This window comes from Myxocyprinus asiaticus, chromosome 16, assembly GCF_019703515.2.
Source record: "Myxocyprinus asiaticus isolate MX2 ecotype Aquarium Trade chromosome 16, UBuf_Myxa_2, whole genome shotgun sequence".
NCBI classification, from domain to species: Eukaryota; Metazoa; Chordata; class Actinopteri; order Cypriniformes; family Catostomidae; genus Myxocyprinus; species Myxocyprinus asiaticus.
The window spans coordinates 28,416,984-28,441,503 of NC_059359.1; the positions used below are offsets into that span (position 1 = coordinate 28,416,984).

A 24,520-nucleotide genomic window follows, 5' to 3' on the forward strand; every position below is an offset into this window, starting at 1 on the left:
TGGATTCCTTCTCCTGCCGCGCCATCCAAATCGAGTCCCCGGTCTGTAAGTCTGTCGGGGCTTTCATCCTGAACACGTAAGTGTCTTTTAATGTCTCCAGAGCCCGAGGATTTTGACTTCTTTGCCGTGTTTTGCATCAAAGAGCAAATGTGTAACTGGGTGTATCAAAATTCACCAGATTGTAACATGAAAATAATTAAAAATTTAGCAAAGTGCGCGAAGCTCGTTGCTCACACGTCTGCCTCTTGCATGGCGTCACGTGACCTCAAGACTGAAGTTATTAATATTTGATAATGATATTTTTCTCAGCAGGCCGCCGGCAGGCCCATTCAAGCTTAAAGGGTTAAATATGTCATAGTTTTATTGTAATTCAAAGAAATGTACAAAAGTCCAGGGACTCCCAGGCACAATTTGTTTTTTCATATAGTATTTTATTGTACATTATGAGTAATTTTTTATTTATTTTTTTCATATTAAGAATTAACAGAAAAGCAAAAAAAAAAATTATTATGTATAAATGTAATAGACCATTCAGAGCATTAGGGAGATAAATAAGGAAGGTAATCTGCAATATGAATGCAGTCACTGGAATGGGAAGTTTAACTCAGACAGCTATACATCAACATGGCTATTTGTAACATCAGTTATAAATATAAAAAGCAGAGGATCCTCAGGTCTTGTAGAATCCTTTTGTTTGGGGACTGAGAGAGAGGAAGATAATCAAAGATGATGTATATGATACAGTATATGTGTTGAAAGGATAATTCACATCATTTTCTCACTGTAACGTTGTTCCAAACCCAAATGCCTTTCTTTCTTTTACGGAACACAGAAGGAGATGTTAGGCAGGGACTGACAGCTTTAGTCATCATTCACTTTCATTGTATTGAAAAAAGATGCAATGAAAGTCAGTGGTGACTGAGACTCAAAGATTCTGCCTAACATCTTCTTGTACTGTATGTTCCACGGAAGAAAGAAAGTCATACAGGAACAACATGAGGGTGAGTAAATGTTGACCTAATTTTCATTTTGGGTGAACAATCACTTTAAGTTAAAAACAGGATACCAAACAGCCACTAAACTTACTTTTTACAGCAGCAGAACTTGGTCTTGTGTCGTCTGTACATTATCATCTGTTGAGAAGTATCACAAAATCTTTTTCAGTTTCACCTTTCAAAAAGTGTATTGATGACAGTCAAGTGTGAGTGTGTGTGTGTTTGTGTTGACAAACAAGTCCTCTGTAATGAACAGGGAAAAACTCTGCTTTGAGTACATATCACGAAGATCTTAACCTGTTTGTGTCTGCGAATGACAATGATGACGATAACAAGGAGCAAGATGAAGACAACAGCTCCACTGCTGATGGCAACCCAAAGCCAGATGTCCATCGAAACTTTCTCTGCAAAACAGTTTATCGATAACAGCAGAGTTACACGTTTTGCAGCACATTCATCACTCTTTTCCTATTTCTGTCACTTTTCTTACCAATCTTCAGGAATAGTTCAGCAGATGTCAGCATCTTCTCATTTTTCCAGAGTTCACATCTCCATTTCCCTCTGTTCTCCACTCTCACTTCAGGGATGGACAGAGAAGCAGGGTGAGGAGAGGAGCTAAGTGATGGAAGAGTGGAGCAAGATGGACATTTCCATTTCACCTCGAGGTCAGAGGTCATAGGATGCCCTAATGTGCATGTCAGATTCACCCTTTGGCCTTCAGATAATGAAGAACCCGGAGAAGAGTACACTAACAGAAGGAGAAATTTAGAGAGTTCTGATTAAATAATCCAAGTAAATGTTTGTATAAGTTATGCATTTACACATTTACACTGTATGTTATGTAACTGCAGTGTGAAAAGTCTCTGAAAGTTCTATGTAAATATAGACCAGGGCTTTTTGTCACACAGGAAAGATGTCACAAGGGCTGTTTAGTAACTATAAGGTTTTTGAGTCAAAAGTCCAATTACACAAATGTGTGTTTTCTTTAGCAGTGGTTTTGTATGTTGGTTTCAAACACCTAGTTCATAAATGTCTAAGTACACTCAGTAATTTTTTGTGTATTTTGCACTGGGCTTATACAGATACCTAGTGTGTGTATGAAGCTTCACACAGAAGAAAAGGTTTTCAGTTACTGATGCCACTGAGCACTATGAGTAGTCAGATTAATCTATTCCATGAGTAAATAACAAAGGTTCCCTGTCTGTCACTCACTCGACGTTGTGTCGATGTAGTGACACTAGGGGTCACTCTTGGGAGCCTGAGACACCTCTGGTCTTTGAAAATTGGCGAGTGGTATTTGCATGCCACTCCCCCGGACATACGGGTATAAAAGGAGCTGGTATGCAACCACTCATTCAGATTTTCTCTTCAGAGCCGAACGGTCATGCTCATTGAGCTGAATCCTACTGTTCATTCACCTCTGCTGGATCTGACGGCGCATTTCAGAAGCTTCTCCCTCCTCTGCACTGGTGCACTGCAGAGAACGCCCCTGGGCGCTTCGGCAGAAAAACAAGAGAGTATATTTTCTGAAAGAGCTTTTTTCTCCTCTAAAAGAGTATATATTTCTCTATAAGAGCGGCACACAAGGAACGTCTTTTTAAAGACGCGTCTTTTTAAAGATGCCTTTCCGTTTGTGTGTTATTCATGGTTGCAGTCATTATCTCTCAACTTCGAATGGTCATGATCGCTGTCTTTCCTGTCTGGGCGCGACCCACATGGAGGCAGAATTTGTGGATGGTTCATGTTCTCATTGCGAGAACATGACCATGGCAACGTTGCAGTCACGGCTTGCTTTTGTAAGAAAGCCCTTGCGGCTCCCCGCCTCGGTCCTTCTACCTACGGGTATGAGGCCAGCGCGGCTAGCACTGGGGGCAATTTGGGGACCCCAATGGGATCGTCTCCACTGGGTATCCCCCCGCAGACCTCCCATTCCCCAGCACGCTTGTCAACCCCAATCGGGCTTCCGGATGAGTTCACCGGCTCTTCCCACGGTGAGTCTGGCTTCTTGTTCGGAGCCCGTGAAGATGATGAGCTCTCGAGCGCAGCATTGGAGAGCGGATGCAGAAGCCTCAGCTGGGCTTCCCCCTTCAGGGATGATTGCCCAGTCACAGGCCGGTGCCGAAATGACGGACATGCTTTCCCAGGCGGCCGCGAGCGTCGGGTTAGAGTGGAACCCTCCGCTCTCCCCTGAACCCTCGCGGCTTGATGATTGGTTCCTGGGCTCGCAGCGCCGCTCAAAGCAGCCACGCCCCGCTCCAGTGCCATTCTTGCCGGAAATGCACGAAGAGCTGACGAAATCGTGGGAGGCACCTTTTACTGCCCGGCCCCGATTCTGCAGTTCCCCTGCTCTCACTACCCTCGATGGCGGGGCGGCCAGGGGCTATACGGCAATTCCCCCGGTGGATAAGGTGCTCGCGGTGCACCTATGCCCGCAGAGCGCCGCCACCTGGCGCGGATGCCCTAAGCTTCCGTCCAAGCCCTGTAGGCTCACGTTATCCCTGACGGCTAAAGCCTACAGTGCTGCTGGACAAGCCGCCTCTGCCCTGCACACCATGGCTCTCCTGCAGGTCCACCAAAACAAGGCGTTGGAAGAACTACACGAGGGTAGTTCCGCCCCAGATTTGATGCAGGAACTGCGCTCGGCGACCAACCTCGCTCTCCGAGCGATGAAGGTCATGGCGCGGTCTCTTGGGCGGACGATGGCCACACTAGTGGTCCAGGAGCACCAACTTTGGCTCAACCTGGTCAAGATGGGCGAGGCCGACAAGACACGGTTCCTTGCTGCCCCCATTTCCCAGGCTGGCCTATTCGGCGACACCTTCAAGGACTTTGCCCAGCAGTTCTCGGCGGTGAAGCAGCAGACAGAGGCAATCCGGCACATCCTGCCATGGCGCGGCTCAAGATCCCGCACCCCATCTGCTCATTGCCAAGGGCGTCCCCCTGCGGTGACTGCACCGGCTCCACCGCAGCCCGCCCCTTCAGCCCGGCCCCGGCGTGGAGCCCACCACAGGAAGCAGACGCCACCCGTCTCACAGCCGGCGCCTAAGGACCCACGGAGGTCATCAAAGTGCCCCTGAGACGGGTGACCCAGAGACGAGGGCACCCACTCACATGGAGCTGGTAAAAGACCACTCCATCCCCCGGTGGAGGGCCGGGCAGAAAATCTTTTGTTGCCTTTTTGTTTGAGTTCGCCGCATGCCCAAGTGGCTGTGGTACCCAACAGTTCAGCAAAAGAGCAGCTTCCTTCCTCCCTGGGTCACATACCCTGTGTGCACGGTCATCACCACGACTACCGTCCACAGGTTTTTTTCTTGCAGGATTGGCGCTCCAGCGGTGGCCTTTCCACCCCTGAGCGCCCAGCTGTGGCACACAGCCGCCCCCGATGTGGCAGTCTCCACGGGTTACAAGGACAGGCCTCTTCCTCCCCCGTCCCAGGCTGTTCCGGGGGTGGTCACAAGGAGCCAGGTAAGTGCTTCGATGTCCCTAGACTCAGCACGGCCACGACGTGGTGTGGCACCTCGTGCTCCGCCCCGCCGCGAGGCCCCACCTGCCAGTACATCCGACGACGTTGTCCCCTTAGTCCCCCTTGCGCAGAACTTGGACGCATGGCTCACGCTTTCCAATCCGTCACGATGGCTGATCCGGACCATCTGACTCGGCTACATGATTCAGTTCGCCAGGCGCCCGCCCAGGTTCAGCGGTATTCACTTCACCTTGGTCAAGAGCGAAAACGCTGCTACCTTGCGCACGGAGATCGCTACCCTCCTACGGAAGGGTTTTACAGCCCTTTACCGAAAAAAGGCGGTGGGTTGCGGCCAATCTTGGACCTGCGAGTGCTGAACCGGGCCTTACACAGACTCCCATTCAAGATGCTGACGCAAAAACGCATTCTGGCGAGCGTCCGGCATCAAGATTGGTTCGCGGCGGTAGACCTGAAGGATGCGTACTTCTACGTCTCGATCCTTCCTCGACACAGACCCTTCCTGTGGTTTGCATTCGAGTGTCAGGCGTATCAGTACAAAGTCGTCCCTTTCGGCCTGTCCCTGTCTCCTCGCGTCTTCACGAAGGTCGCAGAGGCTACCCTTGCCCCGTTAAGGGAGGTGGGCATTCGCCTTCTCAACTATCTCGACAACTGGCTAATCCTAGCTCACTCTCAAGACATGTTGTGCACACACAGGGACCTGGTGCTCTCACACCTCAGCCGACTAGGGCTTCGGGTCAACTGGGAAAAGAGCAAGCTCCTCCCGGTTCAGAGCGTCTCTTTTCTCGGTTTGGAGTTAGATTCAGTCTCCTTGGCGGCGCGCCGTACGAACGAGCGCGCCCAGTCGGTGCTGGCCTGTTTGAAGGTGTTCAAACAGAAAACAGCGGTTCCACTGAAACTTTTTCAGAGGCTCCTGGGGCATATGGCATCCTTGGCGGTGGCCACCCCGCTCGGGTTGATGCATATGAGGCCACTTCAGCACTGGCTCCAGACTCGAGTCCCAAGATGGGCATGGCACCACGGGACACATCGCGTTGTCATCACGCCAGTCTGTCACCGTCTTTTCAGCCCTTGGACCGAGGCACCGTTTGCAATGGGCATGCAGCCACCGGCCTCTGGACGGGCCCGCGACTGCATTGGCACATCAACTGCCTCGAGTTGTTGGCAATTCTGCTCGCCCTGCGTAGGTTCCGGCCGTTGATCCAGGGCAAGCACGTGTAGGTGCTCCGCATGTGGCGGTTCCCTGTAAGGCTAACCCTATATGATATATATCTTCCGCTAATTCGTTTCTCTGTTGGCAAATTGCGTCTTCCTTGGGCAGAGCCCCTCTGCCCCAGTCTCCATGTTTGTAGTAACTCCTCCCCCATTGGGCAGGATCTACCTTGAAGACTCTCCACATGTTTGGAAAGACCATGTGACATATCCTTCCACTTAAATATCCCCCCCCCTTTCTTTGGGCGAGGTGTGGTCTCCGCTGTGTCTTCCCCTTGGGAGGGACACCCCCGACTAGACCTGGTGGCCCAGTCAGATAATCCCCCTTCTTTTTTAGGGAGTGGAAAAAAGAGAAGGGGAAAAGAGGCCACAACTGGGTTAAGCCTGTCTCTATCTCTTGGGTAGTCGACTTGTCCCCAAAAAGGGCCGTTCGACACTCATAACTATGTTGGGGGAGGTTACGTGTCAACCTGGTGTGCTAGCTATGAGGCATACAGTAGTCTGGCCACCACACACCACCAGTTCACGTAACACAGTTCAGCCAATTGTGGCGTTTCGTATAGGGACCCCTAGTGTCACTATATCGACACAATGTCGAGTGAGTGACAGATAGGGAACATCATGGTTACTTGTGTAACCTCCGTTCCCTGATGGAGGGAACGAGACGTTGTGTCCCTCCTGCCACAATGCTGATCTACCCGCTGAAATGGCCGGACCTTATATCGGCTCCTCAGCATAAAACCTGAATGAGTGGTTGCATATCAGCTCCTTTTATACCCGTATGTCCAGGGGAGTGGCATGCAAATACCACTCGCCAATTTTCATTGGCCTTTTATCAAAGACCAGAGGTGTCTCAGGCTCCCAAGGGTGACCCCTCAGGGAACGGAGGTTACACAAGTAACCATGACGGTTTACAGACATAAAATGGAAGTTTTCAGCTGGTCATACTATCTTAATATGTCTTCATCTCATATGAGTGTAAATAATTTTAGTGAAGTAACGATTACCACATATTCGTAATTAATGTTAATTTATAAAAAATATTATTGATCATTGTTTGTCCATGTTAGTTCATAATGCATTAAGTAATGTTAATATATACAACATCTAATGTAAAAAAAATTATATGTCTGTATATGTATTTATATGTTAAATTAACATTAAAGCTGAAGTGTGTAATGTTAGTTCCACTAGTGCCACTAAAGATCAAGCAAACAGATAGTCCCACCTACAACTCACACCATTGGTTGATTACATTTTATTGTGTTGGTATGGACAGGTCGCTCAAAACAAACAGAGGATTTTTATAGCGCCACAGAGACAGTGTTTATGGTTTAAAGAACATTAACCTACAATTGGCTTACTTATAGTTGTCTCTGCATATTAAGATGTGATAAGAGAAAGTATTTTAACACAGAAAAATTTACACACTTCAGCTTTAACCAAAAACAACAGCAGCAAAATAGCACCCTCAACTGACAACTGTTATCAGCAACATGGCATAAAAATGGCATTAACAACACACAAAAATGATTGACAGGCAGAAAGCGTCATTGTCTACGGCCCGTGGACACATTTTTGTTTGCTGTTTACTGGAGTAAAAACTGTGACAACTAGCCCCATGTTATCAGCTATATTTTTGCAATAATTAATGTGAATTCCTCAATGATACTTTATTCATCCAAAGTGTTTTTTCACATACCCTGCAGAACCTCCACTTGCACCTTCCTGCTGAGGATCTTATTCATGAATTTCAGACTACAGGTGAACTCCCCTCTAATCTTCTCCGATACAGGCAGCTTATGAATTGATAGATCCTGGTCTTTTAACTCTCGTCCCTGGACAGTAATTTGTGCACCCATTGTGATGTTCCATGTAGTCTTCGGGTGAACACTTAGGCTGAGAAGAGATTCTGCAAGCTGCTGGTTTTGGTCACTGCGAGGAGTGAAGCTCCAGCTAACCCCCTGGAGGCCACAGTCAGTTACAACGGCCCAGGGGATGTTAGAGGACAAAGAACAAGGGATGTCAACTGTAGAGTTGGGGTATGAATAGGAGACATATGTATAAATGGGATCTGGTGGAGAAGGGGCAAGATCTGGTGAAGAGACAAGAAAACATATGAAAATTAATATTACAAATGTTAAAAAATAATACTATATCAGAATATCATAGTTCATGCAGTGCAGCATCATCACCCACAGAGACAAACATTGCCAAACAATATTCACACAAGTTTTCTACTTAGAGTTCCTCACTGTGAATCTTTATCATTTATTATATTCATTGTTACTTTCAAAGTAAAAAAAAAAAAAAAAACTCTTATTCTTATTCTGTAAGGTTAATCAGTCTACTTGAAATAATTCACTGCCGGCAATATAATATTCCACGTTCAATACAAGTTATGCTCAATCAACAGCATTTGTGGCATAATGTTGATTCCCACGAAAAATAATTTCAACTTGTCCCTCCTTTTCTTTAATAAAAAGAAAATAAATGAGGTTACAGTAAGGCACTTACAATGGAAGTGAATGGGGCCAATTTTGGAACGTTTAAAGGCAGAAATGTGAAGCTTATAATTTTATAAAAGCACTTACATTAATGCTTCTGTTAAAATTTGTTATTTGAGCTGTAAAGTTGTTTAAATCATACTTTTGATGGTAGTTTTAGGGTTTACTGCGTTACGTCGACATGGCAACAAAGCTGTAAAATGTTATGTAACTTTACACAGAAAAGGTTAGTAAGTGAGTTTACCACACTAAAATCATGTTAATATGCATATTGTTTATGAAACAGTGAGTATTTTAACTTTACAAATGAACCCCATTTACTTTCATTGTAAGTGCTTTACTGTAGCCCAGATTTGTCCTTTTTTAAAGAAAAGGAGAGACAGGTCAAAATAAATTTTTATTATGCCACAAATGCTGTAGATTGAGCTTAACTTGCAACGAACCAATATTCCTTTAAATGTTAGAATCTGTAATCAAGTAAGATGAAACTGAAGTAAAGTGCTGAGTAAAGATGAGAGAGAGTAAAAAGACATTTAAGAAGTACACTTCTGTAATGGATTGATACTCTCAGAAAAGAGAGAGAGAGATATGCAGAGAGTGAGTGTAAATACAGTGTATAACATTTATAAACACACATATACACAAAATACATAAAGTGCATACAGTAGAGTGAATGTATACACATGCAGTCTCACCTATTACAGAAACACTTGTTGTTGCTTCTGCTTTTTTCTTTTCATACTTCACCTCGCATGTCCAAACACCACCGGCGCACCTGGACACATCTTTAACCGAAATTGTGTTTCCACTGTAAGACGTAATCTCACGTTCACATTCTGAGTTTTTAGGTGGACTCCAAGTTACAGTGGTCGGAACCGAACTGCTTTCCGCTTCACAATTTAGAGACAGAGTGTCACCAAATATCACAGCCGGCACTTTGAGTATAGACACTAAAACAGAGAAAAAGATGTTGAAATGTGGAATATGAAAAATCTAAAGGAAGTGAAATCTTATCATTTAATGTGTATGGTTTTACACCAGTTTTACATAACTAAGTGTAAACAGGTTGTAACTGATGTGAAAGTATGCAGTGCAGAATTCTCTTTTGCAATTAGACTCTATGACACAGGGTGGCGCAGTGCACCTATTGACATTCTTACGTCATCACACTCTTTTAGTGTAAGAGTCCAAATTTAAACTCAACAGTGAGTGCCATTTCATCATATATTTGAAAAAAGAACTAATAGGAAAATCATTCTAATACTTGTCTCAGTGTTTTTGAAAATGTGTATTTAGAAGAGGCTAATAAATGGATGTTTTCACTGCATAATTTGAATATAATAATTAGAAATGCTCTCTCTCTTTGCACTTTGTCTTACCGCGGTACAGTTTGTAGGTCTTGGTATAAGTATCCTTCAATACATGTTGTTCACAGTGGAAAATTTCAAAATCAGAATCCTGCACTGGTGAAATTTTTAGAGAGAAATCCGGTAACAGAGAGGCACGCGTCCAGGTCCCTACTAATGGCATAAATACATGTGCAGTTATATCAAACATGATAGCCTAATTATTATTAGAGTACACAAAAATACATATACTCTTAAACAAAAACTTGCATCTCACCCTTTTGGATCCCTCTCTGAGGGTTCCTGCTGATGACTTCTGCTTTAACCTCTGACCCATAGTACCAGTTCACATAAACATTCTCTGCAGTTACCGTTTTATCTCTGGGTAGAGTAACAGTCCCTCCTTCCTGTGCGTAAATTACCATGGGGCTTCCTAACGGTAAAGGAACACAAACTGCTTATATAAGCTGCTACTGATTTCATGCCATATACAGTAACAACTGTCATGTTATTTGCCACACTTACCTTGTGCTTTGAGAAATTGGAGAAGCAGAGATATTAGTATCCAACCCAGCATCATTCTGTCCTCAGAACAGATAGAGAAAGGGCCGAGGATGATCTGTAAACCATTTCAGTTAGACACTGCTGATTTCGTAGCCATAGACAAATGTTAGAGTAATTGGAAGCCTTTAGAGGAAGGAAGGGGCTTGTGGTGGGCTCAGATTTTTTGAGTGATTGAGAGAAAGAGTAAGAGTAGAGAATGGCGAAGGGGAGAAGAAAGCTTTGTGGTGGGCTATGGGTTACAGACACAAAAGGAAGACAAGTGCCAGTGTAGAAACTTAAAAGAAAAACAGCTTGAAAGACAGCAAGAAGAGGCAGCTGAGAGGTTTGTCTGTGGTGGGCTGAGATTGTACGGTGAGTAGATTGTTATCCTGCTCCTTTTCACCTCTTCACCTCCTCCTCCATAACACCCCCTCTCTTCCTCCCTTGTTCCACGAAAGGCGGATCTCTCCTCGCTTACACATAGAAAAAAGTACACCACATAGCGCTGCTGGTGGCATAGCTAAGCTGGGAGTGTGGTGTGCATTACGTCTGTTATATCTGTTCTTGCCTTTCTTCTTGCATTTTTTTTTTAAATGTGTATGTGATTCACATAAATCTTTCTTTTTTACACTCCCTGTGAAGAGATTGATACTTCAAAAATGCAATGTATATAGGGACCCCACACTGTAAACCCTTTAGGTCTGTGACTTTATTTACAATATTGATAATATTAAGATACATTTAGGCACACTTAAACAAATCAAAATTATTCACATTTCTATAAAAATACAAATAAAAGTATCCGGTGAAATCATATTACTTCAAAACTTAAAAAACAAAAACATTCCGCAAACATTAATTCTGCATGTAGCAGCTCTTATATTGTGGACCCCAAGGAAAATAGTTTTGTTTATTAAGATCAGGCATATGATGCATTGGTTATACATATCAAGTAAAACAACTTACTGCTATGCTGTGGTACAAGCACTTTCTTGATAAATAAATGTAGTATGTACACTAAAAAAAGTGGTAATTTGCAAATGATACCTTATGGAGATATTTCTACCTGATCTAAACTTTATAATTAATTTTGTTGATGTAACCTAATGTATTCCGGTTCATTCAGTGATGTTAAATACTGTAATATCTCTACTGGAATAAAACCAGGTAATTTTGATGTTGCCCCATGAAGCACATATTTTAGTTTTTTTAAATCAGGGTAAATTTAAGCTAACGTAAGCACTGCAATTTGCATAGTTGCTTACACAAAAGTGTAATACACAGAACATTTTGGAATAAAATTTGGAAGAATTCTGAAATAATGCATAATTAGCCAGATGATAAACCTTTATGTGGAATGTGTTACTAAATATTTGCGGTGCCTCACAGTCCAGGCTTTTTATGCAAATATAATTCAGTGAAATCTAAATCGTGTCAATCCCAGCACGAGATTCAGCACACTGTCTCAGCAATGGAGAAAATGGAGAAATCAGAAATCAGTGAAGTTGAATCAGTGAATGGTCAATATTTGTACTGCGGAATGAAATCATTTGTTGAGACAGGCAGTTATATTTCAGTTATATTTCTGCCATTTGTACAAAAGGTCTCAATGCATTTATTGCTCCAAACCTCTTTGATTTTGCTACATCGTTCTGCTCTAATTTATTCAATTACAAACTTGCCTACGGTGTATATCAGTGTCTCCAATGATGGAATTAAAACTGAATTAAAAATGTAATTTTTACATCACCAGTGGAGTACAATGTGTGAGAAATGAGGAAAAAGTTTTAAAGAATGAGAAAGAAACAGGGGAAAGAGAAGCACACAAAGAAACATAAAAGACAGATGTAGACAGAGAGATAGAGATAGAGAGAGCAAGAGAGTGCACCTGAAGAACTAACCCATAAAGACAGACGATCAGGGCTGTGGTCAGGATGGAGGTTAAACAGCAAACAGACACAGAAAGATGGAGAATAGAAGGGAGGGGAACAATACTAAGACCACGAACTTGACATATTTAAATGCCTTAAAACAACAAATAATGGACCTGACAGGCTAAACATGTCTAGTAAATGTTTTAGTCAATTAAAGAGTCCTAATATAAGAAATTATTCGAAGAAATTCAAAGCGAATTTTGACTTTTTTATTGATCTACTCGAATGATTCCATTTTAGTACTAAGCACTGAGCAAAAATAAAACTAGATCTTGTTGTTTATGTGATTATTGTTCATGTTATGATAGAATCAATGATAGTTCTGTGGCTCATTTTCATGTTTTGCAAATTTATATGCACGTTTTAAGTTGTAAAAGTAATTGAACTAAAAACGTTAAGAGTACAAAGTATTATCCCTGTTCAGTGTTCTTTAATTTTGACTTTATTTCATACTTTATAAACAGTTCACAATGCGGCTTCAACCAGTTTTCTGTTTCTAAGGCAATGTTTCCTTATAAAAAATGTGTAAAAAAAAAAAAAAAACATCAAAAAAGATTTTATTCCATATTCTGACTTCATATTATAATAAAAATATTTTAAAAAGATCTATGATAAAGATTGAATAAATTTTGAATGTGTATGATAAATATATGTTTAAATTTACACGTATGTGTAAATATACTCACCTTATGAGCAAAATACTGTATCGCTTTTCTTCTTCAAAGTTGTGCAGCGGATGTGTTCACTTGCTGGCTAAAATATTTCTACGCCTCCCCTCTGTCTGATTGGCCTAAGGGATAAAAGAAAACGTCCAGCTATTAGCTTGAAGCTGTTGAAATAGGTTTATAAAAACAAAAAAACAAAAAAAATGAAATCCACAGAAAATCTAATTGTCACTTATAAATGCTTGTGACAGTGAAACTTAATTACTTTTCTGACCGCATTCTTTTTGGTATTCTTGTTCCAGTTAAATACATCAAATAATCCATGAAGCATAGGAAATTGTACATTCAGATATGTCCAGGAAAAGCTTCAATACGTAGTAATGACGATAATTGCTGCATAAATGCATAGCAATTTTTTTTACTGATAACCTGGAGGGGGAAAAAGACATCGACACCTAATTATTCCCAAAAAAGTTAATTCTGAGAAGGTTCTTTTTCACTTACTATAAAAGACAAATATTATGCATGAACATTCATCGATTAACATATACTCTGAAACCTAATTTATTCTACATTATTTTGAGCTGTCATGATTTCATTTTATGTTTTGTTTGTATGTTTTAATTTTGTATGTAAATTTTTGTTTGTTTTCATCAATACATGGTATAATTGACTTTATGGGGTCCATGTATGCTTTTATACATCATTCCCTATTAGAAACCATTAGTGTTACAGAGGTATTGATAAGATATCTAATCCATTCCACATTGTAAAAAAGTGAAAATGTGTAGTTGTTACTGTAAGGAGCTATTTCTATCTGATCTGACCCAATGTGTAACACACTGCACATTGGGTATAACCTAAAGTAGTTAATTTAGTCATATTAAATCATATTTTTCAACCAGTTCATTTAGATATTGCCAATTAAAAATATTTTTTATGTTACCTGCCAACACACTTTTACAGTGCATTTAAAAAACACTACTTCTTCACATCTGTTTCAGCACCCAAACCATCGAGCACAAAAGATGAATCTGATTAACATTTTAATTTCTCTCTAATCCTCTTTCCTCTTTAATTTTTCCATTGCCCTTGCTCTATTGCATAAATTGTTACATTAGATTGGGTTGTATATCATCTGTTTAAAGAGATTTAATGCTTCATTTTAATATTCACCTGGCACTCGGAACCTGAGTGTGACTACGGTTCTAGAAAATGCTGGTGGAATTTTACAACATGTGATAACTGTTTACAATAAACAAGTGTTTCTGTGTTATTACTATTGTACAGGATCCTGTCAAAAACACTTGAATTATAGAACTTCTTCAAATTATTCCAGTGTCCTGAACCAACATATAACAACAGATCCAGACTTTAAAATGTATTACATTCTCAACTGTCTGCAGCCCAAATAGATTTCAGGGAAAAACTTAAGATGTTAATTAAAATGAAACCAGCTTTATGCATTTTCTGAATTTGAATGTGATTTGTTAGGAAATTCTTGGTAGACAGAAAAAAAAGGAACAGTATGTGAAAATGACAGGAAAACGCTTGTGTGACTTATGTAACTTTATCTAGGTCTGAATCCTGTAAATCCAATGATTCTCATTTAAAACATCCTCATGCAACATGCAATAAGAAGGTTTCAAATGCATTTCAGATATAGATAATTCCATTTAGAGAAAGCAATGGCTTGCATAAATCGAAGTTAATGTTTATCATATTTTATAACACAGCACACAATCTCTACATCTTTCCTACTTTCCCACTGGCTTGAAAAAAAGTTTTTGGTAGAAAAAGGAACTGATACAAAAAATGAAAACTATGCAGTTCCTTAAAGGATCTTGATTCCTCTGTTAAACAAAAATAAAAATGAGAGATAGAAGTTCAAGATACAACACTCTGGTTAATATTAGACAACAATGGTCTTGCTAGATGCTGACTATAGATGTAAAAATGCTTATGTCTGTTTTTTTATGATCCCCAATTGTCAAGTCAGTACATACTGAAAAATATTCATATACTTCTCTTCATAGCTCCTCACTATATATCTTATATTTGTATTGTGTATAGGTCTATTATTACCTTAGAAACAACTTACCAAGTCAAGTTCCCCAAACTCGCTTGCAAAAATTCTGATTCTTATTCTGATTGCGCAGATGTGTTTCAGAGAGTTTAGAGGCCCAAATAAGTCATGAGTAAGTCTTTCATTTATAAACACATTTTTGCAGCATCATTGGTTGGACAGAATATCCCTCCTCTGATCAAGAACTATTTTCCGCTGTAGGATTCTGTAGTTGGTTATTAAGTTAGTTTTTTTTTTTTTTTTTTTTTTTTTTTTTTTTATGATTCTTTTGAAAATCTTTTGAGAAGTTTGTCAAGTTACATTATGGGTTCTTCAGATCAGTGTATTTGTTTCTGGGTTCTTTATTGCACAAGTGCATTTATGGTGTTCTAAATATGTATAACAAATTCTCTGTGGAACTCCTACACTGTAAACCCTAAAACTGTCATTACTGGAAACATTAAGTTGTCTGAAATAAGTATTACTTGAAATGTCAGGTCTCGGGCTCATAACTCATATATTTAAGTTCATTGAACTTATTTATCTTACAATTCCATAGACTTTAGATTTTAAGTGTTAATAACTCAAACTTTTGAGTACAAAATTGAGACTATGAGGAATACCCATAATGCTTTGCACTTGAATATTTATTTATGTTTCATTGGTCAAAGGAAAGTTATTGGGGCATTAAATAGTTGTAATTAATAATGTATAGAGGATTTAGCTCTTTTGTAGTATTATTTATGTTGTTTTGTTGCAAATAGTTGTTTTGTGTGATGTCACCATTAGGGTGATCAGTGTCCCATTTGGTCAGTAGCCCTATTGGCTAATTCTTTTTGTGCATGTGCGGTTAAAGTGCAGGTATATATGCGTTTCTTTGAAGAATTAACCTAAATAGTTCAGTTCATTGTACATATGAACACCAAGTTAATTCAACTTAATTACAAATGTTTTGGAGATGCCATTACTCAATTCAATTGAGGGACCGAGTTTACTCAATCAAATGAGTAGTCAACTTATTAGGGTTTTCAGTATAGCATTAGTCTTCAAAATCATTTTGTTCTGTAATAAAGTATACCTCTCTAGAGGTATAGATACACTGAGAACGAGAGAGAGAGAGAGAGAGAGAGATACTTTAGTGTAGTTTAGAGCTGTAGGACAGGGGTGGTTTGCAAAGGGGAACCACATGAAGGCTGAAACAAACATGCTGCCTGCCTCACATCTGTGTCTAAGGTTTCACCTTTCTGTCATTCTCTCTCTTCCTGCCATGCTCTGCTCAACATTTTCAAAAAATAAGTTAAACTTCACACAGCTCTTTGTCATTTAGATCACTATTTTCCTTAATCTGTTGGTAGCTTTGATGTTTCTTATGAATTCAGACCTTGCTCTACAATACCACAATTGGATTGGATAGTTAAATTTTAGGTGTATTTTCAAGTAAATTCTCAGGATAGTAACTAGATATCAACTAGCATTTAGGTAGTGCTCATTTAGCTTGCAGTATGATCTATCTATCTATCTATCTTTCTATCTATACTACTCTTTCTGTCTTTGTGTTCAGAGTTATAAGGAAAGACCCATTTTAGAGGGATTCCTTATTACTCACATAGACTGAAAGGGCGTCAAGAAGCCAAACATGATCATTACAGAAAGAATGAAAGAAAGAAAGCAGGAAAAGAGGCGGTTGTGGGCGATTTATTTCAATATGTCCCATACAGGTGTTTGTTTTGTATTTCCCCTTCAGCAAGTAATTTCCCTGCGTATTTGACTTAAGAACTGAGGTGTGATATTGTGATCATCATCCACACATCTTACCTAACTTGTGTTACAGTACTTTTGGCAAAAAGTCAGTCTGGTCTGCTAAAATTAGCTCAACTGTCACATGGCGAGAGAATTGTTTGTAGTGGGAGATTCGCTATTGCTGTCTGACTAACAGGGGATCCCTCTAACAGATCTGATCCTCAGAAACTTTTAGTGATTGACACACATCTGCTCAGACTGTGGGCTGTAAGAAAATGGTGAAAACTCTGAGGCGTGCCTGCAGACAACTGAAGAGGGTTAAGATGGATGCCATGAGGGACTGATGCAGGAAACAGCTGCTTATTGTCAAATGTAAGGCTTTCACATGGCAAATGCCCTGTTTTGGAAAAGTCAGTGGAAAATATAGAGAAAGACCAATTGTATTTATCTCTTTTTTTCTTGTTGTTTTCAGTTACAAACCTCCTCCATTTAATTAAGTCTTGTAGGTTTGAAATGCATGTGCGGCTAAATGTCAGTGGAAAGACAAGTCGAGGGAAGGGAAGTTTACTGAAATTTGGTCAAATGCTTACGAAAATGTGTATTTTTAGGTTAATGCACAGAAGATTAGATCACATTGTTGTCGGTTACTTTCTAAACTTGACTGTACAGAAGACGATTCTCTTCCATTACACAATTATTATGTTCACGTCATTTTGTTTCTGGCTCTCTCACTGTATTTCTGCTGAAATCTGTAAATGGCCTTTGCTATAGTCATACTCATTTTCTGGAATATCTTCTTCTGAATTCAAAATGTTTATTTAAAAATTGAAAGAGATTTTTATTTTGTGGCTAAAAAAGGTTTTCCATGTTAACATCTGGTCATAATGATGCCTGTTTAATGTATTGAGGTGAATGAGTCTCACCTGAACATCCATTGAGCCAAATTTGATTTGCATGCTCTGTAGATGTTTGTTTGCATTTTTCACATTAATTAAATTTTCTGTTCCAGACTGAAACGGTCAGATAGGAAAACACTCTGACAGCATGTGTGGTGTGTGTGTGGAGCAAACTGAAATGAGAGGATGAGAAACAGAGAAACCTGTCTGTATGACACACTGTCTGAAAGAGGGAATCCTTCTCTCATTATGAAAATCACTCACTCCTTATGAAAGCGCAACTGCAGTATTCAAACACAAGGAAAAACAACAAAATCAACTGATAAAAACACAGCTGAACTCTCCTATTAAGCTCCTCAAAATGGCTATACCATTAAGACCTTTATAAACATTCTCTGTACACTACTGCACCAATAAAACTGAAGGTATCACCCATTGTGATGTAACACTGGACCACTTTCTGACCACCCTTAACCATCTATATTTTGTCTAATCACACATTTGTTCACTTTTGACGTAAAAATGCAGAATCTGCTCTGCAACATTTATGTGTTCTGTAAACAGGACGCTCAACATCACACTGTTTAATTTGTGCTCCTTCACTGTAAAAAATCCAACTTCAGTTTTGTCAGACAAGCTCAATTTTAAAAGTTGATTGAACTATCTAATTTAAAAAAAAAGGGAGTTTACTTAAAACAATCAATTAAGTCAACTTGTATGCCATTTAAGTCAGAGCAACTTACATATTTAAACAGTGAGCACATACAATATCAAGTCTGGTGGTGAAGTTAGAACATACAGGCTTTTGAGCATGCTCAGTTTGATCACTGACCTTCCAACACACCCCTATTTGAAAAGTTGTGCACCTCTGTGAAATGGAAGTTTAAATTTCACTGATGTAAGTCTATAAAGCCAGGTTCAACCACAGAAAATCAGGAAATATGTGGGAATTTAAATCTTTGATTTCAAATCATATCTTTAATGATGTTATCCATTTGTTAAAGTCATGGAAAGGTCTTGAAAATTCATGGGTCAAAATCTGAAGGAACTTTGTAAGGCTGAGCACTATGAACTTCACATTGTTGCATCTGCTTCTGAGCATGCCCACTGGTGAAGCATTGTAGCTGAAGACACTACCCACAATCCCCTGCTCTTGAATTTATTTATGTGTGTTTGGTCAAAACGTTTTGTAAATAATCTGATTTTAATTAATAGATGTTTTTGCTCTTTATGTGTTTTTAATTATGTTTTGCTGTAAAAAGTTGTGTTTTTTTTTTTAAGTCACCATCAGGGTAAGTTGTGTTCGCTTTGATCAAGTATCTTTATTTATTAAGTTGATTCAACTTCTAAATGTTTTAAGTATTTGTAACCTACACCATCATTTAAATCAGACCAAATATTTGGTGTCTTGATGGGGCTGATACATGATCTTATGTCAAAATATAGATTTAATAAAAAAAAAATAATAATTTTATTGTTTTCAAAAATATTGAAAGTTATGGACAGCTGTACTTAAAAATTCTAGTTTATTCAACTTAATGATCATTGATATTTTTGAGTTCGCTTAACTTACTGTATTAAGTTCATAGAACTTGAGATCCAATTGGAATTGTTAAGTTGGTCAAACTAATTTGTCTGAAGTTGAGTAAACTCAAAAATGCTTTGCAGCTGGTTGCCTTACTTTTTTAAGTTTACTAAACTTTTTATTTTTTAGTGTTGTTTGAGTGCTCCGACTTATTACTATGTGCTTTATAATCCTCAGCTTTGTTCATGATTCCAAAACTACTATTTCCTAATTTTTCATCATTTAAAGCCACAGGTATCCAGTCACAGAAGGATGTTTGTCGCAGAATTGAATAATATGAGGATCATTTGATGTCCGATGATTTAATTTAAAGATACTCATATATTTGAAATAAATTCTTAACATACTTACACTCTAACTAAATATTATTAGGCTACATACAAGAGTTCAAGCTACCTTACTACATGAAAAAAGAAAAAGACAAGTCCATAGTTAATGTGCTTGAGATTTTGATTACATTTATGCTCTAAACATGTTACAACGCTGTGGAGAGATAGTCTACAGCACAGAAGAGGTACAATGAGGTTAAAGGCCCGCCAGGGTAATAGGTCCTAAATAACAACAAACACCACCACTGTACTTTTCTAAACACCTTTTTGTTGCTTTGCACTGAGAAAGTTTACTGAACCATGATTGTGTGCGATGACAAAAGGTAGACTTTGAGGTACGTTGATCTAACACATCCAAAAAAACCTGCTCTGCATAAAATGGACACCCAACAAGAGAACGCCTGCACTGCAATATTATGATTTCCATAAGGAATTGGGCCCACATGGACTGTACAAATCACAACAGAGATTCACTTGTGAAATATGCCTTTACTAACATTGCACCTCCAACATATACACAGTTTTGTTACTAGAAGCAGCATCATTAAAAATACAAACATGTTACAAAAACGACAAAGGAATTATTTTGAAGTATTTAATTGTTACTATATTAAAAGTAATTGTGTATGATATTGCATAGTGCCCTATATATCATTAAAACATTATTGCTCCCTCGTTGTTCTTTTGCCCTATGCTCGCATTTATTACATGATCTTAAATAAAACAATAAATAAAACAATTATATCATTTCACTTTATTAACTGACTTTTGTTTTTAATTGCTCCATAAATATTCTGTAAAAAAGAAATAGTTTTGAATCGTCATACAAATGGGTCTAGAAGAAGGCACATTTTCCTTGTTTTCCCCTATATTAGTGATTTGCATGCATATTACATATGTACATTGTCCAATATCTTTTTCTTATGCTGACATAAATGTATACATATTCTGTTTTTGCCAGTTTGAACCATGGTATTAATCACAATACATATTTAATATGTAGAAATATATGAATGGATGTTGCTGTATATAACTTTTTATAGTTGATAAAAAATACTACGATATTTTCTATCTCTGTGCGTAAGGATACTCTAAAAGTTACAATACAACATATTATTTTCTCATTGTACATATATCCAAAATAACACTAGACAGAAAGTTTAGAATGTTTGTGTGAGAAACTAACCGTGCATGTTTCTAATGCATTATATTATCCAACTTAAAGCATTTACAGATTTTATAATTGTACCATGAGGATCTTTACTCATTTAATACCTTTTATTAATATTTTTTTCATTATGACAGTGTGTGAGTAGAAGGCATTGTTTATGCATGTCTTACAATTCAGAGTTGAGTTTCTCTAACTGGATGAGCGGCTTCTCCTTAGCTCAACTAAAGGCCGCTGTTTTAAAGAGCAAATAGCTATACAAAATAGCTGTCAAGGTAATAAACTATTGTTTTACATTGTGAAATTTAGTACTGCCGTGTCCACAATAGTTGTCAATAAGCTTAACAAATAGCTGTGATTAAAAATATGGCAATAGTATATTTTGACATGTACTCACTGTGCACAGTGAGCTAAAACAGCTTAATCTGTGTTCAAAAGCTTTGACTTTTTGGAAGATATTTTTGTATTTCTTGTTATGTAAACAGATTATTTTTCACACTGTGCATCATACCACAACAGAATGAGACAAAGTCACCAAAAAATAACATACACATATACATATATAGATAATATAGATGTATGTGCCGCATGCTTTTAATGCCAGTGGAGTTTATTATTGCATATTGTCAGAGCATTTCTGTAAAGTCAGTTACGCTGGAAGGATTTTCTTCTCTTTTTTTTTTTCCCAGCATGAAATAAGCATGACAGAAAAAAAAAAAAAAACATAGAAAAGCCATAGGTAACTATCTCTAGATATTTGCAATCATATATACTCACTAAACAGTATTATAGACTGGTAAACATAAATGACCATATGTTGTCTTTGACTGGCTTTCATGTTTTGCTTTGGAATTCTGGGACTCTAAACTCTAGAATGGATTAGGACTCTATGAGAGTTTTATTCACCTGACTGAATAACCAAGATGGAAAAAAATAAATAAAGGAATCGCACACCTTGAAATCATCCATAGACAGGATTTTATCAAGCGACGTTTCGAGCCATTCAATTCTTCCTCAGATTTCATGTAGCTCTTCCCAGGTATGAGGTTCCTTTATTTACTTTTTGGTTTGAAATTTGTGGATCCTGCACCCACATTTACAATTTTTGGGATGTGCAAGCTTTTTTTCAATATTTTTATCACAAAGATGGACAGAATTTGTGATAAAAATGTGGGGGGGGGCGTTCCAAATTCTTAGATTTGGTGCATTTGTACTTTCAAATGCACCAAATCTAAGCATTTTATCTCTTTCCTGTTTATCCTCACCAAGAAAATCATAACAAATCCAGATTATTACCAAAAGACGGTCATATCTCAACAGCACAATTCTTTTCATAATTGGGGACTAGCGTTTATAGAAATTAGTCTTCCTTGCAGAGTATATTGAATAAAGGCTACAATTAATGTGGATGGGTTTTTATTAGTGAAATTGGTTGGGGGAAGACGATGTTGTCTTAAAAGAAATAATGGTTCCTGCTGTTTAGTGTTTAGTTCCTGCACAGACAGCACCCAACTAAGACCAGCCAACAGGGGAAAATGTCTAAAGCAGTCCGTTACATGGAAACCACTGAATCAATAAATGAATAACGCTAATACATGCTAGTGACTTAAACATAAAAAATACCTCTTCCAAAATAACTGTGGTATTAATCTTCCAATTTTATGAATCATGATTTATATACTTCTGACAACATTTGCATTTATTCACCATTACATATGGTATACAGACTTACAAAAATTAGCATTTATTTCTTATTACCTAAATGTACACTATTTCATGATTTAATTTACAATACGTTTCTGCCTAAATGAACTCATTTGAATTAAATGAAATATAACAAACTAGAAAGTATCATTTCACTGATTCTATACAATCGTGTGGGAATTTAGCGTGTCATATAAATGTTGAAACTTCAAAACCACAGACAACTTAGCATACAGCTAAAGAACTCTAATATTAAAATACAATTCAACTTGAAGTATTGGACTAAATCTTCACTTATCTTAAAAGAGTCAATAGCATTGCATACATTTCTGAATTCAAGTGCCCAAATTCAGGCGTTGGCCTACAGAACAGATGTCAAGTTTTAACTCCTGTGATCCAAGAAGTCACCTAATATCTGTTAGTGTTAATGTTACACATAGTGAAGGCTGACACATTAAAATTTTGCATGTCTACAACTAGAGTAGCAAAGCATAGCTTATGTAACACAGGTCATCCTACATGTTTTCTTTTTGTGTGATATCATCATAAACAAATATTCATTTACAAATTATCTGTACGCCAATACACCCAAAATATCTCATCAAATGGTTATTGATTTCATAATTCAGCTTTTAAAATTTTGATCAATCTGTACCATATGAGTCCTATCCACCAGAAACATCTGCACAAATTCAGGACAGTGCAGTATATAAATAAAATGTTAGGTAATATTATTTTATTCAGCTAAAAAAGATTACCTCTAAACATTTTTAACAACCAAACACTGCATCTCCATCACTATGATTTTGTTTGGTTAATTGTACTCTTCGTTTGTGTCAGTGAGAGATGCATAACTACAAAAGACCTTTGACCGTATACACAAGAAAACCTGTAGCAGACTGGCTGATTCACAATAAGTGGTAGCATTGTATAAGTTGTAATAATAACAGATACATAATACTTACAGTGCTGATGAGATGAGAGTGTTTGTGTGTGTATGTGGGTTCTGATCAGGATCAGAGAGCTACACAGACATTTTCTTCCAAACACACTCTGTCATACACACAGGACAGGAAACTGCGACAGGATTCGTGCAGCTCTACACTCATCTGTGTGGTGGTATTGTGTGCCACTGTTTTTAGTTTGACAGTTCTGTTCTATTTACCTCTTTCCTAGTGTCACTGTCCCTTTTATATTCCACTGAGTTTCCCTCTACATGTCTGTCACTCCCTGCAGCAAGCTATCTTTCTTCCTCTAACAGGCCTGTAAACGCAACTCATATCTTTCTTTCTCTTCAGTGGAGTTTTATTTTGGCTATAATGAGTTAAGGCTGCTTTGAGCCTGCTCAAAACTCTTAAACTTTCTCAAAATTCTTAAAAATGCCTTAAACTTAGTTGTTGTCATCATGATGGAGCATATATTTTATAGTTTCATATTAAGAAGTATAATTTCATATTTTCATTCATTTCATAATTTTATAGTTAAAACATTAATCTCATAACATCATTTATTCAATTGCAACTGCTGTGTAAATGCATTCATGCCACCTCTGTGCAGCATTAAACAGTCTGTGTAAATGCACCTTTTCTTGGTATATTTGCCACTTCAGATGCAGCTTCTGGGCCACCTTTGCAGTGTAAAGATGGCTTTAGATTCACTTTGACCCAGAAACACATTTTGAGTTTTATGCACTATAGTAAAAGTCTTTCTAACGATATAATTATCATGTTTCTACTCCAAACCATCGATGATATAATCATTTAAAGGGTCATGAAACCCCAGAACAAATTTTTGGAGATGTTAACCGATATGTACAGGTTGCACATCATTGAAAACAATGCTAACATTCATTATGTTTATTATTAAGGGGAAAGTGGCTATTTTTACCTTTTAATGACAAATTTCCTTCTGGTTTAGAAACGAAAGTTGAAGCAACATCACAAACTGTGAGGTATATGCATGTACATCACAAGATTCTTAGCTTTTTTTCTTATTATTCATGAGAAGGAACGCTACCATTCAATCACAGCACTGTGCCATGCATGCGCTCACATTGCTTTTCTTTAGTGTATCAAACTCTAAATGTGTCTCTGGGACAAGGTGACTAAAAATCGAGCAGGTGATGTAACAAATATCCTTTTAATTGCTACATGTAGTAATGCTTGTGTCACACCAAGATACAGACAATTTTTATAGTCATTTTTTAGAAAGCAATTTGTTCTGTTTGACGTCTGTGAACAGATGTGTATGTATAAAAGTATATATGCACCTGTGAACTCAAACAATCCCAGCTGCACCAGTTAAGGAGAAGGCAAATTCAGCTCAATAAATCTATAATGCAAATGTGGAG

At 38.4% G+C, this 24,520-nt stretch overlaps 1 protein-coding gene across 2 annotated transcripts; it reads right to left on the reverse strand.

The window, feature by feature from the left end:
- Window positions 1–416: 416 nt before the first annotated feature.
- LOC127453958 (uncharacterized) lies at window positions 417–23,478 on the reverse strand. 2 transcript variants are annotated; one of them, XM_051720809.1, is made up of 11 exons: window positions 23,136–23,478; window positions 12,705–12,808; window positions 10,067–10,160; window positions 9,819–9,974; window positions 9,575–9,712; window positions 8,891–9,145; window positions 7,391–7,783; window positions 1,486–1,743; window positions 1,293–1,399; window positions 1,087–1,133; window positions 417–701 (listed from the first exon to the last, which is right to left on the reverse strand). In XM_051720809.1, exons 3-11 carry the CDS (start codon window positions 10,119–10,121, stop codon window positions 671–673), a joined length of 1,440 nt encoding a protein of 479 aa, XP_051576769.1. In that variant the 5' UTR covers window positions 10,122–10,160; window positions 12,705–12,808; window positions 23,136–23,478; the 3' UTR covers window positions 417–670. The 2 variants fall into 2 exon arrangements, with proteins under 2 accessions (XP_051576769.1, XP_051576768.1); XM_051720808.1 differs by having other exon boundaries at window positions 418–701; window positions 9,575–9,715; window positions 23,136–23,465.
- Between the last annotated feature and the right edge of the window lie 1,042 nt (window positions 23,479–24,520).

Bases quoted from the DNA above. Each gene is read 5' to 3' on its own strand.
- LOC127453958 (XM_051720808.1), bottom strand. From the start codon at position 10,121: ATGATGCTGGGTTGGATACTAATATCTCTGCTTCTCCAATTTCTCAAA. The intron at 9,716-9,818 runs GTGAGATGCAAG...TTATGCCATTAG, and splicing joins TCAGAGAGGGATCCAAAAGG to TAGGGACCTGGACGCGTGCC. The intron at 1,134-1,292 runs GTTAAGATCTTC...ACTTCTCAACAG, and splicing joins TCATTCGCAGACACAAACAG to ATGATAATGTACAGACGACA.